General features: G+C 39.9%; 1 protein-coding gene and 1 long non-coding RNA gene across 5 annotated transcripts in view; both read left to right on the top strand.

The window, feature by feature from the left end:
- The window catches only part of LOC145442946 (uncharacterized), a 177,893-nt gene that overhangs the window by 63,760 nt on the left and 86,500 nt on the right, over positions 1-27,633 (top strand). The gene's annotated exons all lie outside the window — the stretch shown is intronic.
- On the top strand, positions 2,717-8,887 carry LOC145442886 (uncharacterized). Its single transcript, XM_080320924.1, has 4 exons — positions 2,717-2,993; positions 3,056-3,133; positions 3,488-3,732; positions 8,647-8,887. Exons 1-4 carry the CDS (start codon positions 2,759-2,761, stop codon positions 8,845-8,847), a joined length of 759 nt encoding a protein of 252 aa, XP_080177050.1. The 5' UTR covers positions 2,717-2,758; the 3' UTR covers positions 8,848-8,887.

Genomic DNA, 27,633 nt, shown 5'->3' on the forward strand with positions numbered 1-27,633 from the left:
GGCAATTTTAAGGCCATTTTTGACCGGCTTGCCGAGCGCTAAATTCGGAAAAAACGGGTATCAATGGAAAGCTGTTGCTGTACTGATTACGAAAATATAAATTTTATTCTGCTCATGGTCCTAGAACCCCCCTAAACCAGCCGCGAATTTTGCATTGTGATAAAGTGTTGAATTGTGACGCAACAATTCTGTTAGCTACACAATCGGTTTGCCGGACAGAATAGTTGCGTCACAATGTCAAAACTCGATCACAATGCAAAATTCGAAGCAGATTTTGGGGGGTTCCAGGACCATGAGCAGAAAAAATTTATAATTTTGGAATCAGTAGTGTAGCAGCTTTCCATTTATACCCGTTTTATCGAATTTAGAGCTCGGCAAACCGGTGAAAAATAGCCGTAAAGTTGCCTTTGACTAAATGGAAAGTGTAACGGACCAATTACACTGAGCCGTGGGATTTGCTTGTGTCCACACCATATAGAACACTATGGTGGCATACGTTTGCTCACACCGCATCGAAAGTCATGCATGGGCGCAACAAGTCGGTTTCGTTTCTTTGACGTAGGCTAAACCTTACCACGGACGCAACTTACCACGACGACGACGGCTTCAAAAAAACTCGAAATCAACCACACGTGAACTAATAACTCCCTTCGGTCGAAAAAAAAACAGAATCTACTCGCGTACCACCTGAAGGACCTTCGCGTAACACAGGTTGGGAATCACTATTTTAAGCCGAACTGATATATAAGTGCGAAAACAGATAATTGAATTATATTTTAGTTACTATTTTATTCTCCATGTTCCCGTATCAGGGTTTTGCAATGTCGTCTGCGCTTGTGAAAAGTACTACTTTTTGACAATTTTTCATGAACCTCAGAACTCAGTGTGCACTGATACCTTTCCGAAACTTCAACGCCGACTCCATACATTTTCGATAAACTGACTCGACTCCGAATCCGACTAGATCTAATCTTTAAACGCACCGACTCCAGCTCCTACTCCACAGCCCTGTGTACGTCGTCGTGATATATGCATTGCCTGTCACATTTGCCAACAGCACTCAACGGAACTTGATTTGCAAAACTGTTGAAAATGTCTACTTTGAAAGCGCCATCATGCTTAGAAAGGGCAGAGAAAAACTACAACCAGCATCTTGCGGCAACCCTCAAGCGCCAAACGTAGACCACGCAAAGCTCGATGAAATCATCGATGAAAAAGTGGCTCCAGGTAAAAACTAGCAGATGCGCTACATAAATTCATTGCCTCATTCCTAATCGTCTCTATATAGCTTTGAAGAGATTCAACCACCCAGGTCGGTAACGGAACGAAGGATGTCACACCGGCGGCAACACATCGTCCTGGATCAGGGGCGGGCAACTTCTCCAGTCGGCGGGACGGATATAGGAAAATTAAGTACCTGACGGGCCGGATTGCTGAATCAATACATTATTCGCCCATTTATCCACATAGGGCCTATACAAGGAATAAATCGTATTTATTGAATGTATTTTAACGTCAGCAATGTCACTTCAAAGCCATTTCTCGCCGACAATGACGAATACAATGTGGATTTGAGAATAGCATTGTCATACAGGCGCCGCCATGTCTGCTTCTCTCTGATCAATCAACACACGGTGCAATCCTTAATTAAGATTTCAAGGCGTTGAATAAGCCCGGTACCCCAAATTTACCAAGATATCAATTCATTAGGATTGAGTAGGCGACGAGATAGCGTCGTTGTTCAACTGTATGGCCTAATTAATCTCAATATTGAATTCAGGCGGCCCGCGTCCTCTAAGAAATTTGAAGTGGCCCGCGACCCGTTTTGAGTTGGCGATCCCTGGCGTAAGCGGTGCCTTACAAAAGCGTAGACGTGTGCCGTGCTACAAGTCGGCGGTTACGGAATCAAAAATGAGAAATATCAGCCTGGTGTAAATGAACATTGTAGTCGACAAACACCATGATTACCACAAACGACATTACTATATGAGTACATCGTAAATGCCGATAATGCAAGTCTTCTCGCTTCGACGAACTTACGCGTAAGCTCCCCTCTCGCACGCTGCGCATACGCGTATATAAGTCACTAAAATTTGACGTAGTAAGCAAGTAGTGGGGAATCTCGGCAGACTGGGGCCGCGGGCCACATTATCATTTAAGACGGAAAACTGTCCGCGGGCCTGACAAAATCCCTTCGCGGGCCGGATCCGGCCCGCAGGCCGTATGTTGCCCGCCCCTGTCCTGGATCATACCAACATTTGTTATTTGATATAACAATGAGAGTTTACGCAGCAGTAGATACGATTGCGTCATTCATCCATGACCGACCTTGGCACGGCACTCCAAATATAATTTCAGGTGCAGGGGTAACTTTGAATCTCGAGCAGTGACTTGACCATCAAGGGGACCGCAGGTGGCTTTTCTCATAATCTGAACTTTTCCATGACGACGATGAATAATCGCACGATTTTTCAACAGGCGTATAATAATACATTTTCGTCCGTTCACGTTGAGCGGTAGGGGGAGTTTGATAAATCGCCGAAGGCAAAGAATAGTCACGATTTGAATCGCATGTTCCGCCGACTTTCACGCAAACTGTTTTATTGAGAAACTGCAACGTCACGAAATTGCACGATTATGAAATGCAAATCATGTATTTCCGATCGACTATCGTGTTATATATTTTACGTTGTTCAGCAGTCTCGGTATTCATTTGTGAGGTGTCGATGCTGGGAAGACTCGATTAAGAGGAACAAACATGCTGTGCGTGTATGTCGCCGGGATATTGGCATTTTATTTCTCCCCAGTCTCAGCCAGTCAACAACATTTGATTTGCAAAACTGTTGAAGATGTCTTCGCTGAAAGCAGCAACATACCAGTAAACGACACGGCAAAACCCCAACCAGCATCCTGCAGAAACTGTCAAGCGGCAGCAACAACAGCAGTAGACTATGCAAAGATCGGCAAACTCATCGATGAAAAAGTGGCTCTTGGTAACAGCTATAACACATGCGCTCTGTTAATTCATAACTATATTCCGCATCTTCTCTATTAGCTTTGAAGAAATTCAAGTTTCAAGGAAACGGAATGGTGGAGATCACGACAAAGCCGCCACCACCACCACCGGGATCGCGTAAATATATGTTATTTTATCTTATAATGAAAGTATATATGTGGTATTGGATACGATTGCGCCATTTCCAGGGCACCCTGATTATAATTCGAATCTTGAGCAGTGGAGTTGTCATCAAAACTCTCCGCCCGTCGAAATTATGGGCTTGCCCATAGTGCTGGCGTCATTGATTTCAGCTCGTCACAATGCATCAGTGAACAAAATTCGCCGCGCTCTCCACACCCTTTCCCGAATTAAAATCCGGTCTACTGCTATGATCGCTAAATCTAATCTCTGATGTATAAATCAGTATGCTTTATGAAATAAATGACCAAATGTCCCACGAGTCATCTTCCTGGTATGTGCATTTCACAGAGAAATCGTGCGAAGATCAGAAAGGCGGCTTCTTCAATCACTCAAAATGTTACATCATCCCTCATCTCTCGTCATCCCTGGATTTGACTTACGCCGGAGCAGTGGCGGAATGTAAAAAGTACGGATATCTTCTGGCGGAGATTCATGGTTTCGTCCATCAGATGGCTCTCCAGAATTATGTTCGTAGAAAGATGCCATCCAGTTCTTGGGTATATATGTGGATTGGAATGGAGTATAAATCAATGGTATGTAACATTACGAATTGTTAGCGTATAATGGTATATCCCCCTAAACTGTGAAACACATTAACTCAACTTACTTTACCCCTGGGATATATCCAGGTCCGTATATTCTTGGCATAGCTTAATTTTGGCATTTTTCAGATTTCGTTTTTGACAATTCTGGCATCGCCATGAATTCATATCTGTAGACTCGACTTAACCATGTAAAACGCCTCGGTTTGGTAATTTTTTTTATAAAACGAAACTGACAAAACGTACAGTATCCACCCTCTGCCATCAACATGCAAGATTAAAAACCGAAATGACAACGGTATAGGAGAGCTGATTCACCGGATACAATACCGACTGCTTCTGCAATATCTAGTCTCATTAGACGATTGGCTATGCGAGCAAATTGACCGGCATTCTCGTTGATCACAGTTCCACTTATGATAATTCTAAAGGGTTATTGACACTTTTGGATGAGAGCCTTCCCTACCTTAACCAATGGTTAAAAATCATGAGTGGCTTTAATTTTCGATATGATATGACAAAATATCTACCCGGAAAAGAGAAATCCAGGAAGGACTGGATATATGTATTTGGGTGCGCATAGGTGGGGTTGCTACTTGGCGTTCAATTGTATGTTCAATTGTTCATTTATGAACCTATGTCCCCATTGTACAATGTAACACAGTCTGTCAGTGATTGAACCATGCAGACGTTTTCCAATAGCAAGTTAAAAGTGAATGGCATTTGGTATACATGCGCTTTGAGCTGAATGCAGTCTGGGTCGCACGTGGTGGCTACAAGGTGAATCAAAATGCACGAGCGGTGTCAACAGAATAATCCTAGTCATTGCGCTAAATTCAAAATTTTTTGCTCGCATTCACGGTCAACAAAATGAAGAACAAAATTGCCAAAACATCTAGGAGTCATTTCTGGTCTCTGCAAAGTTGCTGATTACGAATATCGCATTAGTTTTGACAGATCGACCCTAGTTTAGAAGTTACTTTTATCCATTACTTTATTTACTCCCTAAATATATCACTTGGTAGGAAGTAAACCGTAGCTTGTTTGACTTTTACCTGCGCATAAAAAGATCATTGACTATATGAAGAGCTCTAATGTCGTCCCCAGTTATTCAATCATTAACATGACCTGGTGAAAGTGTCAAAAAAGCCCTTTTTCAAGCCTAAAAGTTGTACTTTTGCACAACAGAAAAACATTTTCTCCTGTATCAATTCTACCATTCTGCCAATATAAAAGAGGAGTATAAAGCAATCAAATTTGTCCACGAGAAGCTTAACCACAATACTCATATGAATCTCTTTTGACTTGTAAATGGATAATTTCCTGCTAAGCCAAAAAAGTGGGTATACCTAGTACTCCTACCCAACAAGAAGCTTAATGTTGGTCTCTTTAATGGACCTAGATGCGAATACAGACGAAAGTTTCCACTTCCACATTAAGAAAGGAGCTCACTTCCTTCTAGGACAGTGGTTTCCAACCTTTTTTTAGACACGCCCCCCTTTATGATAGTGTAAAATTTGACGCTCCTTTATCGTCATATCACAAAATCCAACCGGGATGCTGGCAACCTCAACAGATTGTTTGATGGCATGGAAAGTAATGACTGTTGATGAGAGAATTAAAAAATATGAAATTTGGTTTATATATAGTGAAACACGCGTGAATTGGAGGTTAATCGCCCTGAGCGCGAACTGTTCTAGGAGCTACTAAATAAAACTCTTTAGAAGATCTCAAAGCCCCCAACTACGAACAGTTGGCTTAAAATTGGTATCTACATATGGAAAACGTGAAACAAACATGAGCATTAAAGTTCACTTCCTGTCCAGTCATCTTGATATATTTCCTGATCAACTTGGTGATTACAGTAAAGAGCAAGGGGAAAGGTTCTACCAAGACATCTAAACAATAAAGGAAGATATCAATGTAGATGAGATGAACATTGAACATATTATAGCAGACTATTGCTGGAACCTTACGAGAAAATACACTAAATTGCTAAGAAGCGAAAATCGCGCAAGAAGCAGTTTTGTTTAAAAATAAATTAATACTATTATATATTCAACCTGATTATTTTGAATTTATTTAGGTGTTTGACATAAAACTGATTGAGTTATTGCGACGTTTTTCGAGTACTTAGGTGGATACTTACATATATGATTAGATTTTATTTACGTACATGATATCCGTGAAAGTCTGCATCTATGAGGAATCTAATGTCCCGAAATATAATAATGTTGCGGTATTTTGATTTAAAACAGTCTTCAGTGTGTAAAAATAACGAGTATGATTCAATTTCTGAACTTCATAATATAGGCTATGACTGAGCCGTTTTTTTAAATCTAGCCTAGCGTATACAGCGAAAATATGAGATTTTAGTCAAAATCGACACGACATATTTCGTTCTTAACATTGGGTGACAACTAAATAAACAGGGTTACCATCGACATTGACCTAAAAATAAGGACAGTTGAAAATTAGAGTAGCATTAAAAAGCGTTTTTGTACGTATCTTGGATTTATTCGAGCCTTTGGCGTTGAAGAATCTGATGACTAGAAAGGAAATAGCTACACCTCGTTGTGATTAGAAGAGACCGAGGTAGAAAAAGGCTGTACATGTGTTGTACACCAAGTTCAGACAAAATCATCAAGCTTCGTTTAATAACCATGCATTTCCTCTCATAATAGTCACGAAAAACGTTTTTACGCTTGCTCATTTTAACTAATCAGATTTTGCCTTATTAGTAGCTAAAACTATATGTGCAATATAATGTAGATTAATTTGTCAATGATTTATTGCTTTACTACTTTTTAACCTAAGTGTCGACTGCAATGCGGCCTTTTTTCACTACGTAATGAATGCTGCTTTCTCCACAGATTAGTCTGCCTTAGACTAAACAGCAGAAACCGGGTATACTGCTTTTTACTGCTAAATTGATGTCCACTGCGATATCATGGTACAGGCAAAACTGCTATACGGCCCCTCACTACCCTAGCTATCTCACCACTTAAAAGTCAAATCCTGCGGTGTGTAGCCTACGCCACGGGAGTTCCTTTCATTTACGATGTAATAAAATGTCGACGCAAAAGCATAATTTCAGAATATTATGCAACGCAGATACCAGAGGAAAACGATCAAACTTTTGTAGTTGTTGCAAATAAGACAAAATAAGGACGCAAGTCGAAAACAAGGACATTTCCAAGAAATAAGGACGGTCGAGTTTTCTAAAACCTGACCCTTTAAAATAAGGACAAATCTTAGAAATAAGGACGGTATGGCAACCCTGTATATAAAGTTCGATCTCTGCGTGACTGCTGGAGCGTGAAGTTCTTGTGGAAATTTCAATAAATTGCAGCTCCATTACGGTGGCGTTTTGAAGAAAACGGCTGCGGCCAAATTTGTTTTTTCGTTTTGCCCATCAATTTGAGACCACATCATTTTTAGATTGCAGTGCCCCTTTAAAAGGGGATAACTGGAGTACAGCGAGCAGTATCACTCATCGACACCGCGGGTACCAGAAGCAGTATGGATGAAATTGAAACAAAAATGGGTATCGCGATCCGAATCATTTGCCAAAGCGTGTGAAAGCACACCAAATTTCCCAAGTACACATTAATACTGCAGTTGCTACGAATTGTTAGGCAAAGTCAATATCATGAACCAGTTGAATGAAGGTTAGGATTGAGATAAGAATAGGTTTATTTTTACTCGGGTGATTGATACAATTTTAATATTAGACTTAATTTCCCTCTATTCGTGGACACGGTGAGAAGCAAGGTACCCTCAATAGGGGGAGGGCTTTAGATTTAATATATTATATACAGCTTCGATCGGTAAAATTTTGCGCGAGCATCTCGACACCGCGACGGTATAGCAAAGGGTACTCTCAAAGTCCCTCTTACTGCAGAACAGTTGAAAACCACAGCTCTGAAGACTTGTGTGATCTGATAATTTTATATCAGAATGCGCCACTGTGACGTCAGTTTGACAAAAAAATTGGCACCTAGTTTTCATCATCGCTGTCGGAGTTGTTGGCCCATGTTCCACTGTAGTGATATACCCAACTCTAGGGTTACATTTAAAACAAACGATGTTTAAAACACTTTGTTTAAAACAAAGGCCTCTGAACAAAATCTTGTTTTTTTTAAGTTGTAAAATTATGACATAATTGTGTAAACACTTCCTAACAACATGTTGTATGAGCCTACGGACAATTTCCACCCGATAGAGCCGACGTATATCGATAGGAGATGGTTGGAACCCTCAAAATAGTCGGTTTAACAGCAATAGTATACAGATATTTCATCAAAAAGTAGCTACATTTACCCTATATTTTCAATTGTCAATGTTAATCCACTATGACGTCACAATTAGATATTCGTAACGTCATGGCTTAAAAAAAACAAAACAAAAAAAAAACAGGTTTTAGACATGGGCCTTGTTTTAAACATGTTTGTTTTAAGTTGATTTTTGTTTTGAATGCAACCCTATACCTAACTTTAAGACGAGTCGGCATTGCCTGACACACTCTGCATAAGGTGCACTGCAGATGAAAATAACAGAGTCATTTGCATCCATCATCAGGTATCTATATAATCAGGCATGCGACAGCAGGTAGCTAGTCTATAAAAAAAAAGACTGGATTTATAGAATGAAAGGCAACTCTGGGGATAAAAAAAACCTAGGCGATTGGCACAAAATATATTTGGTATGGACCAACTTTGATCTGAATCGATGCAGGCGTGCAGCCGTGCAAGTCAAGCACAATCGTCAATAATCGTACCGAACTGAATTCGGATGCGAGCCCGACGACTCATGCAGACTTATAATTTAAGCAACAAAATCCAAATCAGCCGAATTGGCCTCCTACGCAATGAAGTGATATGATGCAATTTTTTATATGAACAGACCTCCACGATAGTGTATAGATCCGGAAAGGAAGTTTCTAAAGACGACTTCAGATGGTACAGTGGTCCAGAATCAGTATCGTCGAAGAAGACTATTGTCCTCAGAGTGTACAAAAACACACGTTATCCCAGCTGGAGCGGCATAGTTAACACCATTGCGGGATCTGATGAAAGAAACGGTGTATTGTGTGAAAGTCCGTAACAAAGACCGGAGCACCCCATAAATAAAGGGATCGTATATTTACTGTTGATCTTTCATTCGAAATATTATTACCGATTTTCGCTTTCCATTGATTGAATCATTTATGATGCCTATATATCCAATAGCTGCAAGTTATCATGATATTGCGGCAATAGAAAATTGGCTACCGGAACTGCTTATATAGATCTACTCACCATTACACACGCAGCGGCGGGCAGGCTGATTAGTGATTACACTGCTCAACACAATTTTTGTTGACTTTAATCAGACAATTGATTTTGACTAAATTTTGGACAGTGAATTCAAAAATCACTTTCGTTTTTCTCTATCACGTCAAGTTTTTGGGTTAGGCACCCACCATGTCTCATAACCAAAAGCAGTCGAAATTGAATCAATAGACTTCAAATAAACATTTGCACTGCTTAATTTGGTTGATTTAAAATGATAATGCTTGGACAAATAGAGTGCGAGTTTCAGGATCCAAATTCACGCTAATAACCCAGCACACATCTGTTGGTTGTGTCGTTTGATAGTCGAGCAATAGTGAGCTAACATATGTAAGCTCCAATCTACTCTGGTATCTTACCCCATCATCATCAGATATTGGGGGACATTTTCTCCTTGGGCATCTCTGACTACGTCAAGTTTTTTCAGGGTATTATTTAGATATGTTAGCTTTTTTGAATGTCTGCTGCTGTCCGACATGCAGATATGATAGTGGCACATGTGTATCAGGGTTACATGTGCATTCTTATTGTTTGACCACTAAGAAAACACAATATTTCAAAGCTGGCACATATGACCCAATCGGGCTTGCGATATTGCAACAATTCAATGTTTCTGTATTATTCTCAATGTTTCTGTATTATTCACGAAGACTAACTGAGTGTGCAATTGTTTATGCTTCTAAAACGTTGCTATCTTGGAGAATGCCACACTTAAGGATCCTCTTTGAGCTACCTATAGACATTTGCTGTTCACTTGAGTTATAAATCGGGATTTCTAACTCCTCCAACAATCCGTGGTATAACAGTATCATGCCTATGCCAGTATCAAAGCAACACACAAAGCTACCGGAAGTAGAACTACGATGAAAACGACGTTTCTCATGATCGAAAGTGAGATACCGGTATCTTCTCTCTTGCCAAGTATAATCTTTTCTCAATTCGCAAAGATGCTACAAGTTCCGAATATTTCTATTCCAAGTCCCAAAGCCTATGTCAGATCATTTGACTTGTGTTGATGGACTACTCTACGTTCTCAATCTTCTTCGATTTCAAAATCTTCATAATTAGGACTGCTATCCCACAGATCTCCATCTTGATCCATTTTATCGAGCGTATATGAGTTTCAAGTTACACTTGGTAAGCTAAATGGGTCATTGGACCTATAGCTGATAGCAAATATGTTTATTTTCTTGCTATATGCTGCAGTTTGCATCAAATATGTGAGTAGTTATTAGTATGATCGGTGGCATATCGCCATTGTCTCTTATGGTTACGGCGGTGACCTGCCTGAAAACCCGGGGTGATGACCCCACCCTTTTAGACCTCCATGTGACGGCGACGTGCCTTCTTATGGGTGCGTCGATGATGCCACCCTTTCAGGTATAGGCTGCGGTGATGATACACCGTAAAAACTCGTGCTGGTGACCCCACCCTTTCGGTATAGGCTGCGGTGATGACGAGCCGTCTCGTTGGTGATATCACCCTTTCAGGTATACGTCGTGGTGATGACCTGTCATGGATTGTGTGGTAGCATAGTGTCCTATATGGTGTCGACACAGGCAAATCTCACGCCTCAGTGAAATTGTACACGTCACAATTTCCATTTGGATACAGGCAATTTGACGGTCATTTTTGACCGGCTTGCCGAGCACTAAATTTGGTGAAACGGGTATCAATCGAAAGCTGACTCTGCACTGATTACGAAAATATAAATTTTATTCCGCTCGTGACCCTGGAACTCCCACAATCAGCCTCGAATTTTTCATTGTTATGGAGATTGGCATTGGGACGCAACAATGCTGTCTGGCTCTTTTTCTCTTGAGCTACTCTCTCGTTTCGCTAGACAGCATTGTTGCGTCCCAATGCCAATCTACATAAGAATGAAAAATTCGAGGCTGATTGTGGGAGTTCCAGAGCCACGAGCGGAATAAAATTTATATTTTCGTAATCAGTGCAGACGTGTTCTGAATATGTATCCCGATATAGCGAAATACAGGAACAAATGTGCGCATCAATGTGAAATTGTGATGCACGTGGCAGCATCACAACGTGATTCAATAAGAATGATACGCCATGACTATACGTAGCACACAGCACGTCTCTACAATCGCGGCCCTATCGTGAAAACCAGACAGACATCTTCAAACCATATTGTCCTATATGGTGTCGACACAAGCAAATCTCACGGCTCAGTGAAATTGGTTCACGTCACAATTTCCATTTGGCTACAGGCAATTTGACGGTCATTTTTGACCGGCTTGCCGAGCATTAAATTTGATGAACCGGGTATCAATCGAAAGCTGACGCTGTACTGCTTGCGAAAATATAAAATTTATTCCGGCCATGGAGTAGTGTTATGATCCTTATTTGTGCCCCGACAATCCCCGCCCCTGAGGCTATTTATGTTCATCGCGCCCGCTAGACTATTGCCGTGTGTATTTATGAGTAACTTTCATTGTTTTGTGAATTTTAATACCGATTTTCCATGTGTATTTAGGAATAAAATATTATGCGTATTTAGGACTTTATATTTTCGCAGAATCCAAATTCTACACATCATCACTAATTAATTAATGGAAAATGCGATTTTGAGCGCTGCAACTTGATAATATTAATCCCTACGATTCTGATGCATGATTTTTGTGATAAGGACCTTGGTAACATTCAGAGTCTGCAACGATTGTTTGGATATACATTATAGGAATACCCCACTAAACTATAGGCGGTTATATTACTCTATTGGTCAGAGATAACTCATCCGTCCATATTTTTTAAACTTGATTTTATGTATACAAGTTACGGTCTCTGCAGGTTCTACATTTTACGACTTATTTTCATTAGACGCAGGCAAGCGATTTTCAAGTTCGGCGGGTGCTGCTATAATGTTAGGAGCGAATATAGTAGAAAGTCCACGTCTGGACACCTGTAAGCAGGTGCGCATACTACCGTAGTAAAACGCATAGCAGATTTCACGCAAAAGTCGATATTGCTTTGTGATGATTTTGATGTTGTTAGAGTATGTATGTTCACGAAGACTGCGATATCGCACGGATAAATGCATCATCACTAATTAATTACTTGAATGCGACTTGATAATAGTAATCCCTAGAATAATATAAAATGCGATTTTGAGTGCAGACAGATCGTGGTTTCGATTTCCGAGGTCTCCACATTTTAAGCCTTATTATCAGCTCGCAGTACAACCGCTACCTGTATAATGTTGGCATGTCGAGTATAAGGGTATTTAACTCAGCACTAAAATGCCAACGGACTAGCCTCAGGGGCCCGGTTCTCGTCGCTATAATTAAACGAACACCTTCGCCGCAGGTACGCGATCCCCGACGTTATAATGATAGGGACAAATTGGCCGCATGAAAGCGAGTCTAATGAATATAACGACAGACAACAAGTTACTTGAAAAGTAAAACTAATCGTGACCGATGCAAGACGGCGTGAAACAGCGCTTTCGCTCGATTCTTGTAGTGACCACATTTCATACGATTCAGTCCTTTTCATGTCACTAGAATAAGGGTAATTAAACCGACAGGGAACGCCGCCGGCGTCTTATAACGTAATAATGTAAGCTGCGTCGGGTGCTGCTATAATGTTAGGAGCGAATATAGAAGAAAGTTCACGTCTGGACACCTGTAAGCAGGTGCGCATACTACCGTAGTAAAACGCATAACAGAATTCATGCAAAAGTCGACATTGCTTTGTGATGATTTTGATGTTGTTCCATACCGATTGGGAAGATAGGACTCCTAATTTCCTAACTAACTACATAATCCCTAGCAACGTAGTCAGACGCATAACGGAATTTACGCAAAATCGGTATTGCTCTGCGATAATTTTGACCACTATGTTTTGATAATAACTTGCTTCCGAGAAATAAATAACATTCATTATACGTTAGATGATACTTTTCCTTGATATTCTATCATGTGTATTTAGGGCTAATGCGACATCACTATGTTGGCGACAGGCCTGATTTGAACACACTAATTTTGCGAATTAAACTTATCGCCCAACACGGACACTCAATGAAGTGCACCCCGGAGACCCACATAAATGCTCAACAATTCTTGACATATAATATACTGAGCCTATAATAAGCTGACAAAACCTATACTTGAGTACTCCGAAATGTACAAGCACTTTACCTTTACACGACGTTTTTGTAAAATGAATACTAATTTTAATGAAAGATAAAAATTATGTACTTAAGTAGGTTTTTGTCCCTACGGGACTCTGCTAATTGCTTCGATTTATTCTGCCCGTTTTAATTTAAGATAAGGAAGCCCATTTCACTCAATGTATCGATGCCTACGGTACTCTACGAAATTTTCTGATTAATTCTCCCTATGTTAATTTACCATAAGAAAGACAATTTGACTCCTAAAGTCCGAAATACTTGTTCGCTTGAGCTCAGCCGCAGCGCCTGGAGTGGAATTTTATAGTTCTTGTAAAAAGTTGTTTGTACACAATATATGTTTAAGGTAGGTCCTACACATTCATGATTTCGTCCGAGTTTGTATTTTAGTAGTACATACTAATTTACGATACCGCATTTGTAATTTGTGCAAGAGTTGTATGCGCACAATATGTGTTTATCATAAGTCCCACACATTCATGATTTCGTCCTAGTTTGAGTTTGAGAAAATATTATACCGACAACGCAACATCTTTCAAAAACAAAAACCGTGGTCAATGCTTAAGAGACCATTTCGCTAATTTTCATCGCCATAAGTCATTCTGGACCGCGAAAACGCATTGTACGATATAGATGAAACTTTGGAAGATAGCACACTCAATTTCGTAATGTATCTAGATAACTACTTTTATTAAACTCTTATATTTCTACTAAACTTATACACTGAATCTTGTGAGTTACGCATTTCATGATTGAACAACTTTAAAACTGACGCAGTTCTATACCGACATTTGCGTGAATCTGTTTTGCGGGAGCGTAGCACATACCTATGCGTAGTCAACTTTAATGACGGAATTACAGATGTAATTAAGTTTCAAAACTTTTACAACGTTTCTTCTTGCTTCCTATAACATCCCACTCGAAGCCCTCGTTACTAGGCTATGATCTCAGCCTGAGCTATGTCTTGACTCCTCCGGGACTCTGCAAATTGTTTCGATTTATTCTGCCCGTTTTAATTTAAGATAAGGAAGCCCATTTCACTCAATGTATCGATGCCTACGGTACTCTACGAAATTTTCTGATTAATTCTCCCTATGTTAATTTACCATAAGAAAGACAATTTGACTCCTAAAGTCCGAAATACTTGTTCGCTTGAGCTCAGCCGCAGCGCCTGGAGTGGAATTTTATAGTTCTTGTAAAAAGTTGTTTGTACACAATATATGTTTAAGGTAAGTCCCATACATTCATGATTTCGTCCGAGATTGTATTTTAGTGGAATGTACTAATTTGCGATACCGCATTTGTAATTTGTGCAAGTACAGGAATATCATAGTTTTTGTAACAAAGTTGTATGCGCACAATATATGTTTATCATAAGTCCTACACATTCATGATTTCGTCCTAGTTTGAGTTTTAGAAAATATTATACCGACATCGCGACATTTTTCGAAAACAAAACCGTGCTCAATGCTTAAGAGACCATTCCGCTATTTTTCATCGCCATAAGTCATTCTGGATCGCGAAAACGCATTGTACGATATAGATGAAACTTATGCAAATCCTAGGATCCTCATTTTCAAAGTAGCTTAGATCTCGAAATAAGATCTGACTCGCTATTCTCCTCAAAGCATGGAATTATCACGAGTATGACCTTCGATCACTGAAGAAAAGGATGAAATTATATCCGAAGCATATTCCTGGACCAGGAATTTTATCATGTACGAACTCGACGGCTCATGCGTTAAGGTAAATACGAAAGCAGAGAGAACCTTACGTCGAGTTGGGGATGAAATGTTCGAGCGACATCGAACTGTCCTAAACGCAGTCTCCAATCGAGTTAAAGCCATAACGCTTGGAGTGAAATTTTACGTGGTTTTCGTTGATATCCAACTGGGCTAATTTCGAAATGTAAATTGAAAAACTCAATTATCGCATAGTAGGACTTCCCAAATTTTCGGTATATTTTTGCTATTTTTTCACGGTGATGATAAGTCATTCAGGACAGCGAAATGCATTGTATGAAATAGATGAAACTGGTACAATTCATCAAGACCCGTGAAAAAGGGTACATTACATTTCAACATTTTATTAGCAGGTGATCGAAATAGCCTACCACAAACTGTGCTAACCTTTGGAGTTGTTATGTAAAGAAGTACTCGTACTTTTTCAGAGTGTACCAAGTAGGATTTTTGCCTACATGCACCAAATACTCTCAAGTCCTTATGATATCGGAGTGCTTCAACTTCATGATAGTTATAGTATTAGGCAGAAATATATCTGGAGTACTAACGTTTTACTTACTCGGAAATGACTACTTCCATCTTATTTTAAAGGATTCCTCGCTCGACGCGTAATTTTATGAGGTTTGGAATAATATCCAACATATAGGCCCACTTTGAAGGGTACTTCGTGAAACTCAAATATTGCACAGTGAGAGTTCGCAAATTCTCGATGTATTTTTGGTATTTTTATTGCGGTAAGTCATTCTGCGGCGCGATAATGCATCGTAGGATATAGATGAAACTGACACCGCTCACCAAGGCCACTGAAAAGAAGTACATTTCAACATTTTAGTAGCAGTAAATTCCTAGTAAAGGACAAGAAGTGATGATTTCCGAGTGAGTTAAAAAGTAAGTATTGAAGGTATAGTTTGCTCGAAAAACCGACAACTCTGAAATAGAAGTAGATGCAGTGTAAATAGTTGATCACTTGATTAAGTATAGCGCAAGCAGGCCAAACCTATACTTGAGTACTCCAAAATGTGCAAGTACTTCGCTATCGACTCACTCCACGTAAAAAGTGACTAGGTTTTAGAGTACTTTATCAGTTCTTGACAATTTCAGTTTTAGACAAAATTTGGAATAAAAACTAGCTCATTCACCCATTCGGAAATTTTTTCTTTAACCTGTACTTGAGTGCAGCAAGTAAATCTCATTTATTATTAATTCTACATGTACTTGTACACTTGATCATGTGTTAGGACTTACATAATTACTTTTCGCTATATTTGAAGTCTGTCAAATAGCAGTATACGTTGCGGTGAGCTTCTATTCGTTCTGTTTGATAATCTTGACTAACGATATTCATTCGACGAGCTTTTCAGTGATAGTCCTGGGACTTAGAACAGTGTTATATGATATCATAGCGATACGAAGTTACGACAGTTTAAAATTATCTACCTTACGACACCAAATTTCGTTAGTTCATCTCCACCTTCAAATATCGTGTTATACAAATATTGTGTATACGGGATAAATACATATATGGCTATGTTGTTGCAATCTTCAAAAAAGTACCTCCCTCAGTAAGCAATTTCCCGTAGGCTATGCATACAAATGAGGACAGTTACATCAACGAGTGGTAACTTGTTGTATTATGTAGGTATAGTAATTAGTGCAAGTAAGTCCGCAACTACTGTTCAAGGCCTTTTCCTCGTTTTTACCAAGCATCCTCGTAAGGATAGACAGCCCCAATCAACTAATGTAAGTGTGTACTGTATGTATGTATGAGGGGTCTTATGCCGCTTGACGAATGAAGTTGATCGTCTATTCCATTCCGAAATCATCAAGTTAGTGGTTTTAACAGGACCTCACCCCGTAGAAACTTCAGTAGAATAACTTATAACTTCTCACGTTTACTCAAGTAAATCTAATATGATGACCAAGTAGGCCTACTGAATCTTATTTTTCCAACGAGTTCAAATTTAGCTCTAACTTATGAGATTAAATATAATAACTTGTCACGTTGCAGTGTAATTTACAGCATGAGGCAAGTGATTTCATAATTAACACAAGATAAATAAATGAATTACTAGAGTATTAAAAGATATTCGTGTCATCCTCCTTCGTATATCATAAAAGAATACCTATTGCAGGCGATCTGTAATTATTTGCGCTGTGTTTGATTAACTCAATCATGTTGCAGTGTTTTTTAATAGCGACACTCAGCATAATCCTAGTAATTTCATGATAAACACAAGCTAATTGAATAAATTAACATTATAGTAGCTTGAGCTTACGTTTGTATCACCTTGACAAGTGGCATTATCAGACATGAAAATGATATTATCACCTAATACCACAAGTTAGTGCACGTCAATGTGGTTTGGAATTCACGAGAAAATGGTTAGTAAGAGAAGTATATGCTTGTATACACAATAGCGGAGAGAATCTTTAAAATGTAATAAGCAGGCCGATGGGTATTCGTTGAGTTGTACAAGCATAAAAAACATTCCCGCGCGCTCATAAACCTAATTCTTTTTAACCCTACTCCCTAATCCTAAGACGCGCGCGGGATTTTGCGTAAATTCCGTTATGCGTCTGACTACGTTGCTAGGGATTATGTAGTTAGTTAGGAAATTAGGAGTCCTATCTTCCCAATCGGTATGGAACAACATCAAAATCATCACAAAGCAATATCGACTTTTGCATGAATTCTGTTATGCGTTTTACTACGGTAGTATGCGCACCTGCTTACAGGTGTCCAGACGTGAACTTTCTTCTATATTCGCTCCTTACATTATAGCAGCACCCGACGCAGCTTACATTATTACGTTATAAGACGCCGGCGGCGTTCCCTGTCGGTTTAATTACCCTTATTCTAGTGACATGAAAAGGACTGAATCGTATGAAATGTGGTCACTACAAGAATCGAGCGAAAGCGCTGTTTCACGCCGTCTTGCATCGGTCACGATTAGTTTTACTTTTCAACTAACTTGTTGTCTGTCGTTATATTCATTAGACTCGCTTTCATGCGGCCAATTTGTCCCTATCATTATAACGTCGGGGATCGCGTACCTGCGGCGAAGGTGTTCGTTTAATTATAGCGACGAGAACCGGGCCCCTGAGGCTAGTCCGTTGGCATTTTAGTGCTGAGTTAAATACCCTTATACTCGACATGCCAACATTATACAGGTAGCGGTTGTACTGCGAGCTGATAATAAGGCTTAAAATGTGGAGACCTCGGAAATCGAAACCACGATCTGTCTGCACTCAAAATCGCATTTTATATTATTCTAGGGATTACTATTATCAAGTCGCATTCAAGTAATTAATTAGTGATGATGCATTTATCCGTGCGATATCGCAGTCTTCGTGAACATACATACTCTAACAACATCAAAATCATCACAAAGCAATATCGACTTTTGCGTGAAATCTGCTATGCGTTTTACTACGGTAGTATGCGCACCTGCTTACAGGTGTCCAGACGTGGACTTTCTACTATATTCGCTCCTAACATTATAGCAGCACCCGCCGAACTTGAAAATCGCTTGCCTGCGTCTAATGAAAATAAGTCGTAAAATGTAGAACCTGCAGAGACCGTAACTTGTATACATAAAATCAAGTTTAAAAAATATGGACGGATGAGTTATCTCTGACCAATAGAGTAATATAACCGCCTATAGTTTAGTGGGGTATTGCTATAATGTATATCCAAACAATCGTTGCAGACTCTGAATGTTACCAAGGTCCTTATCACAAAAATCATGCATCAGAAGCGTAGGGATTAATATTATCAAGTTGCAGCGCTCAAAATCGCATTTTCCATTAATTAATTAGTGATGATGTGTAGAATTTGGATTCTGCGAAAATATAAAGTCCTAAATACGCATAATATTTTATTCCTAAATACACATGGAAAATCGGTATTAAAATTCACAAAACAATGAAAGTTACTCATAAATACACACGGCAATAGTCTAGCGGGCGCGATGAACATAAATAGCCTCAGGGGCGGAGATTGTCGGGGCACAAATAAGGATCATAAAGCTACTTCATGGCCCTGGAACCCCCACAATCAGCCCCAAATTATTCATTGTTGGGGAGATTGGCAGTGTGACGCAACAATGCTGTCTGGCGAAACGAGAGAGTAGCTCAAGAAAAAAAGAGCCAGACAGCATTGTTGCGTCTCACGTTTCGCCAGACAGCATTGTTGCGTCCCAATGCCAATCTCCATAACAATGAAAAATTAGAGGCTGATTGTGGGGGTTCCAGGGCCGTGAGCGGAATAAAATTTATACATTCGTAATCAGTGCAGAGTCAGCTTTCGATTGATACCCGTTTCACCAAATTTAATGCCCGGCGAACCGGTCAAAAATGACCGTCAAATTGCCTGTAGCCAAATGGAAATTGCGACGTGAATCAATTTCACTGAGCCGTGAGATTTGCTTGTGTCGACACCATATAGGACACTATGTTCAAACCAGACAGCCTTCTTCCTTCTCCGTCACGTGATACCTGCACAGTCCAGCGCGACGGCGCGTGCATCGGGCATTTGAATCTCTACAGCAGAGGTCTCAAACTCAAATGCGCTCACGGGCCAGTTTTCCAGTTTTGACAACGCCGCGGGCCGCAGCATTTATAGGGGTATTATATGTCTTTCCAAGTAGGCCTTATTTGGCGGGAGTGAATTGTCCTATTGAAAGTGAGCCGATCCAGCAGACTGACAGTAAACACACATCGCCAAAATGTGATTTACGCTTGTATCGATTCAGGCCTGGCACGAAAAGAATCATCGCATTTTCAACTATTTGAATAGAATTGTTGTTGTACTTGATATATATTAATTATAAGATATAGACACCATATGGGCGGACAAATGTATGATGCCATCATAAAAGCTATCGGGTTATAATTTTGCAGCTACTATGAATATTTTGAATTTAACAGATTGATTATAGAGACTACGATCTGATATCAAAATTTTTTTAGGTTGAGCATTGTAATTCCAATCCAGGAATTGGGTATGCTTCTGAAAAGTAAGCTATTATTCTCATGGCCAAATATCTTCAAATAGGAGCAGAAAAAAAACATAAATATATTAATGAATGTGTCCTAGTGATTGAAATGTCGAAACGCCGACCGGCCCATTTTTGTTACATCGTTGGTGCGTACCACTACGGTACTCGGTACCTTTAAGTGGCCTTAATAACATGGTTTAGCGACCAAAGATGTAACTAACAGATTGCCAATCGTTGTCATAACTACTTGCTTAGTTCGCGAAATACCAAGCTGCGACTTTCTCATCTATTACTATTCCCCTGATACGCTTTTAGTTTGTTGCGTTCATGGTTCTAACAAATTCACGGTATCCGAGTCACTCTGAATCCACTCGAGTCATTTTCATTTTGCCATCGAGTTATCCCGAGTGTGAGTAATTCTAAGAAAGGTCGCGTCCAAGTCCAACTCACAAATATCAGTCACGAATCGTCTAAGGGTCAGGTTTTGTCATCATGATGTGGAAATGTGGCGAAATAGTGAATCTTCCACTGGATGGTAGCGTTTGCAATTGATGTGATAGTGAAGTTTGATGAATAATTTCAGGCTTTCGGAGCAATTTAAGAGGGAATTTTCACTTTATAACCTGAAAAGATAAATGTGACACTGATATTTTGTCAAATAAATAAAAATCTAAAATTTCGTCGCGGGCCGCACAAAATGCTCTGGCGGGCCGCATGCGGCCCGCGGGCCGCGTGTTTGAGACCTCTGCTCTACAGGGTTGATGTCTGTGCGACTGATGCGACGAGTTTCTTAGAGATAATGGACGCAGACAAAACAGTCATTGATTAGATTGAGAAGCTGTACGAAGCAAAAACAGAAGACTTGCTGTCTGTTGTTAGTGTTGTTGATTCAGAAACTCTACCTGAACCGCTCCAACAGAGAAACAGTTTGAAATGGTAAGAGATCTAATTTTTAGAATGATGCGTAAATAGACCTAAATATACCGTATACATTTCTTGTGAGCGTAATTTAGCTTCTCCTTTTTCGTTGATAGTTTGTGTTCAATATCGATATATGGTAGAACATTAATTGTTTGCTACGCCTCATTATTTCTTGGTCCAATGCAGATACGCCATACTGTGAAGTGTGAATACGCTGTAATATGATTGAAACGCCATAAACACCGATTTGCTGATTCATTCCAATAGCAATGCTTTGCTGGTCGGTAGACTGAATGTTCCTCAAGATAGTGATAAAGATATATTGTGTATTTGCGAGGTCATATGGTAATTTATGTAATGAGGCAATTAGGCCTATATATTGCTTGATCACTGGCTAACTCTATGAATTATACTAGTTTGGTTGCGCCTGAGACTGGTTGCCGCCATTGTGGATTATTCCCAATTTACAACTCTTGTTGAAAGTATTCTGCTGACTTTTCCTTCGAAAACCTTATAAAATGAGTACATTTACTGAATAGTATGTCTCATAGGTTGCCGGTTAACTCAGACCTCGGTGAACCCAGCCTTACAAACTCGGCCCTCGGTTAACTCGGACCTCGGTGAACTCGGCCCTCGGGAAATTTTGTATTCACGGATTGAGTGAGCGGGGGAGATAACGCGACGCTCACATACTCTACTTGCTTGTTTTGTGGTATTCATGGTGTTTCTCGAATACTATGGACCTCGGTGAATTCCGCCCAAGAACAATTTTGAATTAAAGCTAGGAGCTGGGATATTAGGGTTGGCGGAGGTGGGATATTAGGGTTGGTGGAGGTGGGATATTAGGGTTGGTGGAGGTGGGATATTGGGATAGCCGGAGGTAGGATATTAGGGTTGCCGGAGGTGGGATATTAGGGTTGCCGGTGAATACAAAAATTCCCGAGGGCGGAATTCACCGAGGTCCGAGTTCACCGAGGGCCGAGTTTGTAAGGCTGAGCTCACCGAGGTCTGTGTTCACTGGTAATCGTCTCATATACAACCTCTATGAGTAATTGAGTATGATCAAGTGCAAGTTATACTTTGATAGGATACCATGATTGATTACTATGAAGTTTATTGTTGATGACTATGCACCTTTGTCGTACATGAAACGCTATTGCCGTGGCCAAATTCACCCAGTATATATAGCCGCACCCGTGTAAATTGTCCAGTAACGTCAACAGCAAGGTAACTGATGTGAAATACAAGCTTATTGTTTGAACGTGATAGAAGGCATTGTTTTAAAATTGGGTTGAACCCCTCTGCAAGGTATAAGGAAATGCATGTGCCGCAATCAAACCCTCGACTCAGAGCCGCGGTTTGGCCTATATTGCCCAGCAAATCGCGGCTATCAGAATGAATTATCGAATTACCATTGATGATGTAGTCATATTCCGGGTGATTCACAGTAGCCAACATTCTCGCCAACAATAACCTGATAACTGATTAGTGTGTAGATGTACTATTGGCAGCATGCTTGCACCCACATCGGTTTGTTTTTGTTTCGCGTACTGTCAGATGACTTTGATACATCCATTGTGATTATTTCAATTTCCTAGATATCAGCAATGTCCGCCATTGGTGATGACCACGTCAAGCAGACTGTACGAAGAATGCAATATAGAGTGCGCAGTGTACCGTCAACATAATGAAGTACTAAACTACAGCATGGGCTTCAACTCGATAAAAAAGAGCACGGAACAAGTGGTGCCTGTATAACATCATTTTCTGTGAGTTGCATGGTAATCCTACCTATCATATCCGAAAATCAATGTTCAAAATCAGAATCTATTCTCAGGCACCGGATGCAAAATCCATTCATCAACAATGTCAAGTGTTGCACCATGCCCCGGTATCAAAGTTGGAGAGCAAACGAAGGTAACATAAATAACTTGGATACAATTTGCAAAAGCCGAAGGTGGTTGAAGAATTTTTGGTTGGTACTCAATCAGTCGTAGCGACATACATTCCTGCCCAAGTTCAAGTAGCAGTAGTGAGCGAGTGTTCAAGTAGAAGTAGAAGTAGAGAATCAAGTTCTGAAAATTGCACGAGTATCAAGAAGTGGATTAGCCCGAATTGTTGAATTCTTTAGAGTGTATTCGTAAGTGACCATTTCCGAATATAGGTATAGTCAAGTTGAAACTATATCAGCATTGGTACTCCAGTAGCACTAGAAGCAACATCCTAAATTTCTGCTCCAGCGTCCGCAGCAGTTTACAAGCAATATTAAAACTACAAGCGGAAATAAAATTAGAACCCAAGTAAAGCATCAAATTTCTAATGAAGTGTACGTAGAGATCTATAAGGCATGTAAAAACTGCTCTTAGTACAAGCAGAAAATGGAGTTAGAAGAACTCAAGTAATTTGTTTAATAGTGTAGATTTGGTCTAGGTCAGAAGTGGCCAACCCGTGGCTCGCGAGAAGGTTTTCAGTGTCCCGCGAGTTAATTTTCGAAGTTTGGTTGTAATGTCAATAAATAAAATAGGCAGGTAACTTATTGTGAGCTTGCAAGATCAACCGAAAATATGATTAGCCTGATTGCGAACTTTTGGATGTTGATGACGAAAATATGCGTTCCGACTCATTGGCGGAGGCAAGGGCCATCCACATTTTCATATATGAACATGAAGTAGAATATTTCGTCGCAGATTTAATTGACTTGATATTTTTCTTGACACTTCGCGAGATTTATTGTCACTCGATTTCTAGCTTTTATAGTATTGTTTCCCTCTCATGAAAATTAAATATGCGCCCATTCTACAGAATTGAGCCTAACTATATTCGCAATTATGTGAGAACGTATTGTCCTACATGCGACTTCGCGCCTGCACTCGCACAAAGATAGTCGTTGCTGAAACCTTTGCGCAAAATGATAGACACATGTTCACTGAAATCTTCAATATTGATATATATACAAGCCCCGATTATTCATGTCCTGGTCACTTGAGCCCAGCTGTATACAGAGGCGACCCACAATATATGCAACATTATTATTGCCCGAATTCATTCATTAACTTTGAAAAAATTTCGTGCTTGGCCCGGCTAGGACTTGTGCACAGTGTTTTCATGACATGTTCGTTATCGAATTTGATGCGTAGAAATATTAATATATGTCCTATTTTTACCATTACCTAATCCTGTTCGCTCCTATCGGACGTTAAAGAAAGGACATCAACATTAAAGTGGCCCATGCAGTGGTTCGTAAATCTAATGTGACCCTTTGGCCGAAAAGTTTGGCCACCCCTGATCTAGCCCTAGGTGTTGCATTATCATAGCATGTAATTGTAAATGACTGTTTCCAAGTACATGTTATTAAAGTAGTGTTGTTACCCAAGTAGAAGTAGAGGTGACATCAAAATTTATTATGTATATGTATCGATTTACAAGACATGATAAGACTACTCCAAGTAGAAATAGAAAATGAACTTGAAAATTAGTCAAGTAAGTCGTTCAAAGAAGTAGATCTGGTCTTGGTGTCGCTTTCTTTGAGCATATATAATTGTTCCCAACCAGGATGCCATCTGTACTGTATATTCTGGTATTACGATGTTATGATGTATCATTTCTTGTAATCCATGTACGCCATATACCAAACTAATCCGCAAATCAATGAAAAGGTAATCATTTCTCCGCTGCCTGCTGCGAAGTCCATTCATCTGCAACACAAGTGGACTACGAGGAAGCAGTGAATTCTTTGTTACGTCATGCCCTGGAAAAAGTCAAAAAGCAGCAATTGAAGGTATCAATCCGTTGAGCTCATATGAAACCGGGAGGGGTCGAAGTAGTCGGTGTTGGTACCCAAGTAGAAGTAATGTCATAGATTCCCTCCCAAGCATAAGTAGCAATTTACAAGGTAAAGTCGACTCCGCTGAATTCAGAGACCGTATAACCGCTTTATTCGGCCAAAAATGCTTATACAGGAGAGAAATAAAATTACATTTAAAATACTCCGGCCGGTAATTGCGGACAACGCCGATTTTGTGGTTAATTCCGCCAAAGTGGGCGGAACCACACTGTGAATAAAGTAGAGTCGACTGTATGTCAAAGCTGTACTGAAAGTATGAGTGGCGATTTACAGGGTATGTCATACCTATTTCAAGTGTAGTTTGATGAAAGTCGATTTGGGCGTAATATCGCATTCATTAAATACGTAACGCAGTGGCGACAAACTCGCCTGATGTCGCAGGCCGGACTCAAAAGTTTTAGATCGCTTACGGGAGTGATGGAGTGATTCCAAACTATTACCTGAAAATCCGTGCAATGGTTTTTCATTTCAAACTTTATTATCAGGCCTTTCAACACAGTAGTGTAATAGATAAATTATATTTCGGATCATATGGGTTCTATTCTAGTTGCACCTATATTAGCAAACAACGAAATTGTCAATAATATGGTGATTAGGCAGCAGAATACAGTTGAAAATCAATGAAACAGTAGCTCTTCCAATATGATGCAAGTCGGTATTTTTCTATGCTACCGATGTTTTACTCGAACACGGCTGCAAACCTGGGTATGCGTTGAGGTAAACAAAGTATTTAACTGTAAATGCGGACGTTGGAATTTTCTTCATCGTCTTAAAAAGCGATTCAGGTTTCCCTCGAGGCCGGAGACCATTTGAGTCTTTTGTGATGCACTAGTGCGACCACAGATATTGTAATTATATTTTTGTGAAACCATTGTATTCACCATGTAACTTGCATGTATCAGTTCCGTATTGGCGTTTCTGCTTCTGTTTTCGGGAATTTTTCCATAGAACTCGGAACACATTATGCAATTTTTTCCGTACTCGACATTTGCAGTGTTGAGGGATTATTTAATGGAAGTAGGCCTATTTCTTACGAAAATTTCAAACATTAGAAAAGTGCTGCATAATACACAAATTGTTCAATCTACGCAGAATTGCTGGGTGGTCTGTATGTTTGACACCCCTGATGTAATGGAATGTGGCTTATTCCGAACATGGGTTGGGTAGTCAAAGTAAAAGTAGTCAGTACTGCTCAAGTAATACATCATTTCTATTGAAGTAGCCTATATGTAGTGGTTTACTCGACATGTTAAACCTACCTCAAGGAAGCAGTTAGTGTGATGTCGTAAACTTGGTCGAGGTGTCGTATGATTTTAGCATATAACTGTAAGTGGCGATTAACAAATTGAAGTATTCAACGTTGGGACTATAATGGATGTAGAAGTAACTTGGAGTAGTTTTAACATACTTCGTAAATCACAGCGGGAGTATAAATTGAAGTTGAAACGTACTCGAGTAGTTTGAAAATAGTAGATTTCGTTGTAATGTTTCATTCTTTTACCATGGAATGGTTCGAACATGTGTAGCCGAAGTAAAAGTAGTCGTTTTTGGTACTCAAGCTGAAGTAAGAAGTAACATAAATTTCTATTGAAGTAGAAGTAGCGATTTTCAAGGTATGTCGATTATTTCAAGTGGAAGTAGAAATATAAGTTGATAATAAGTACTCGAGTACTTTGAAAAAGTAGTCTTCGTCGAACAGGAGTAGTTAGTTCTCAAGTAGACATGTAAGTAACGTGAATCTGTAGTGAAGTATTCGTAGCGCTTTCCAAGGCGTTGTTTAACTACTTCGAGCGGAAGTGGGCAACGTAAAGAATGCACTGACATTGCTGTATATATTTCAGGCACAACCGCCGAGAAGAAACGTTTTGGTGCAACCACTTGTGATTGCCGAATAAAAAGAATAGGCACTCAACATCAGCAAACGGTGCATTGATTTAATTCTTGCATTGTGAATTTTTACTGAACCCGTTTTGTCATGCTCGTTTTAAATTGTTGCTGTTTCTTTGTGATACCATTCTTTCATTTACTCAATGTTTTTTAACATGGACTGTTCCATTAGCTTCGAGTTGTGCTAGCAGTTGCAGTGTCTTATATTCCTGTGACACCTTTTTATGAACTTAATGCATTTTTACTTTGACTGTTTGTCATTAGTTTGAGTGGTTTTAGCAGCTGTTGTTTGGTAAACCCCTGTGACACATTTTCTGTGATTACTTGTTGCAATATGATTTTTCACTTCAGCCTTGACTGTGTTAAGTGGTAGTAGTTCTCGCCTTATTTCACATTTTATGTTTCGTTCATAGTAGTATAGCTTCGTTGATAATAACCATTATCGTATTTGTATTTGGCCAATTTCGTTACATACTCACCCAATATACGCTGTGTGTGAGCTGATATGATGTTGTATCCCATGTTGTTAACCGTGAGGCGTTGAACCAGGTATGGAGTGGAGATGAGAAAGAGGGCGAATGACACTTCCATAGGGAGTGGCGTCATGTCCACAGAACGTCGGGCGCGTCCATAGGGAGTGGCGTCATGTCCACAGTACGTCAGCCGTGTCCATAGGGAACCACGTGACGTCCAGGCTAGGTCAGACGCGTCCTTGAGGAGTCGCTTCATGTCCACAGCACGTCATTGCGGGCGTACTCGGAGGGCAGACAGGACGTCTCTAGTTGTCGACAAATCCAATCCAGGGAAGTAACGGCAGAAAGTTACCGGATGTCCGGCCTGCTATTCCACCGGAAGTCAACTGGACGTCGAGTTTTTGCTGGGGAGTCAGCTTTCGATCGTTACCCGTTTTACCAAATTTAATGCTCGGCAAGCCGGTCAAAAATGACCGTCAAATTGCCTGTAGCCAAATGGAAATTGTGACGTTATACAATTTCACTGAGGCGTGAGATTTGCC

The sequence above is a fragment of the Botryllus schlosseri genome, chromosome 7, assembly GCF_051294905.1.
Source record: "Botryllus schlosseri isolate E-star chromosome 7, Bs_hap1, whole genome shotgun sequence".
Classification (NCBI taxonomy): Eukaryota; Metazoa; Chordata; class Ascidiacea; order Stolidobranchia; family Styelidae; genus Botryllus; species Botryllus schlosseri.

What these genes read in the sequence shown, in the direction of transcription:
- LOC145442886 (XM_080320924.1), top strand. Translation starts at nt 2,759, where the DNA reads ATGCTGTGCGTGTATGTCGCCGGGATATTGGCATTTTATTTCTCCCCA. An exon ending in CGATGAAAAAGTGGCTCTTG is followed by an intron (nt 2,994 to 3,055) that starts GTAACAGCTATA and finishes CTTCTCTATTAG; the next exon opens with CTTTGAAGAAATTCAAGTTT. An exon ending in ACCACCACCACCGGGATCGC is followed by an intron (nt 3,134 to 3,487) that starts GTAAATATATGT and finishes TGCATTTCACAG; the next exon opens with AGAAATCGTGCGAAGATCAG.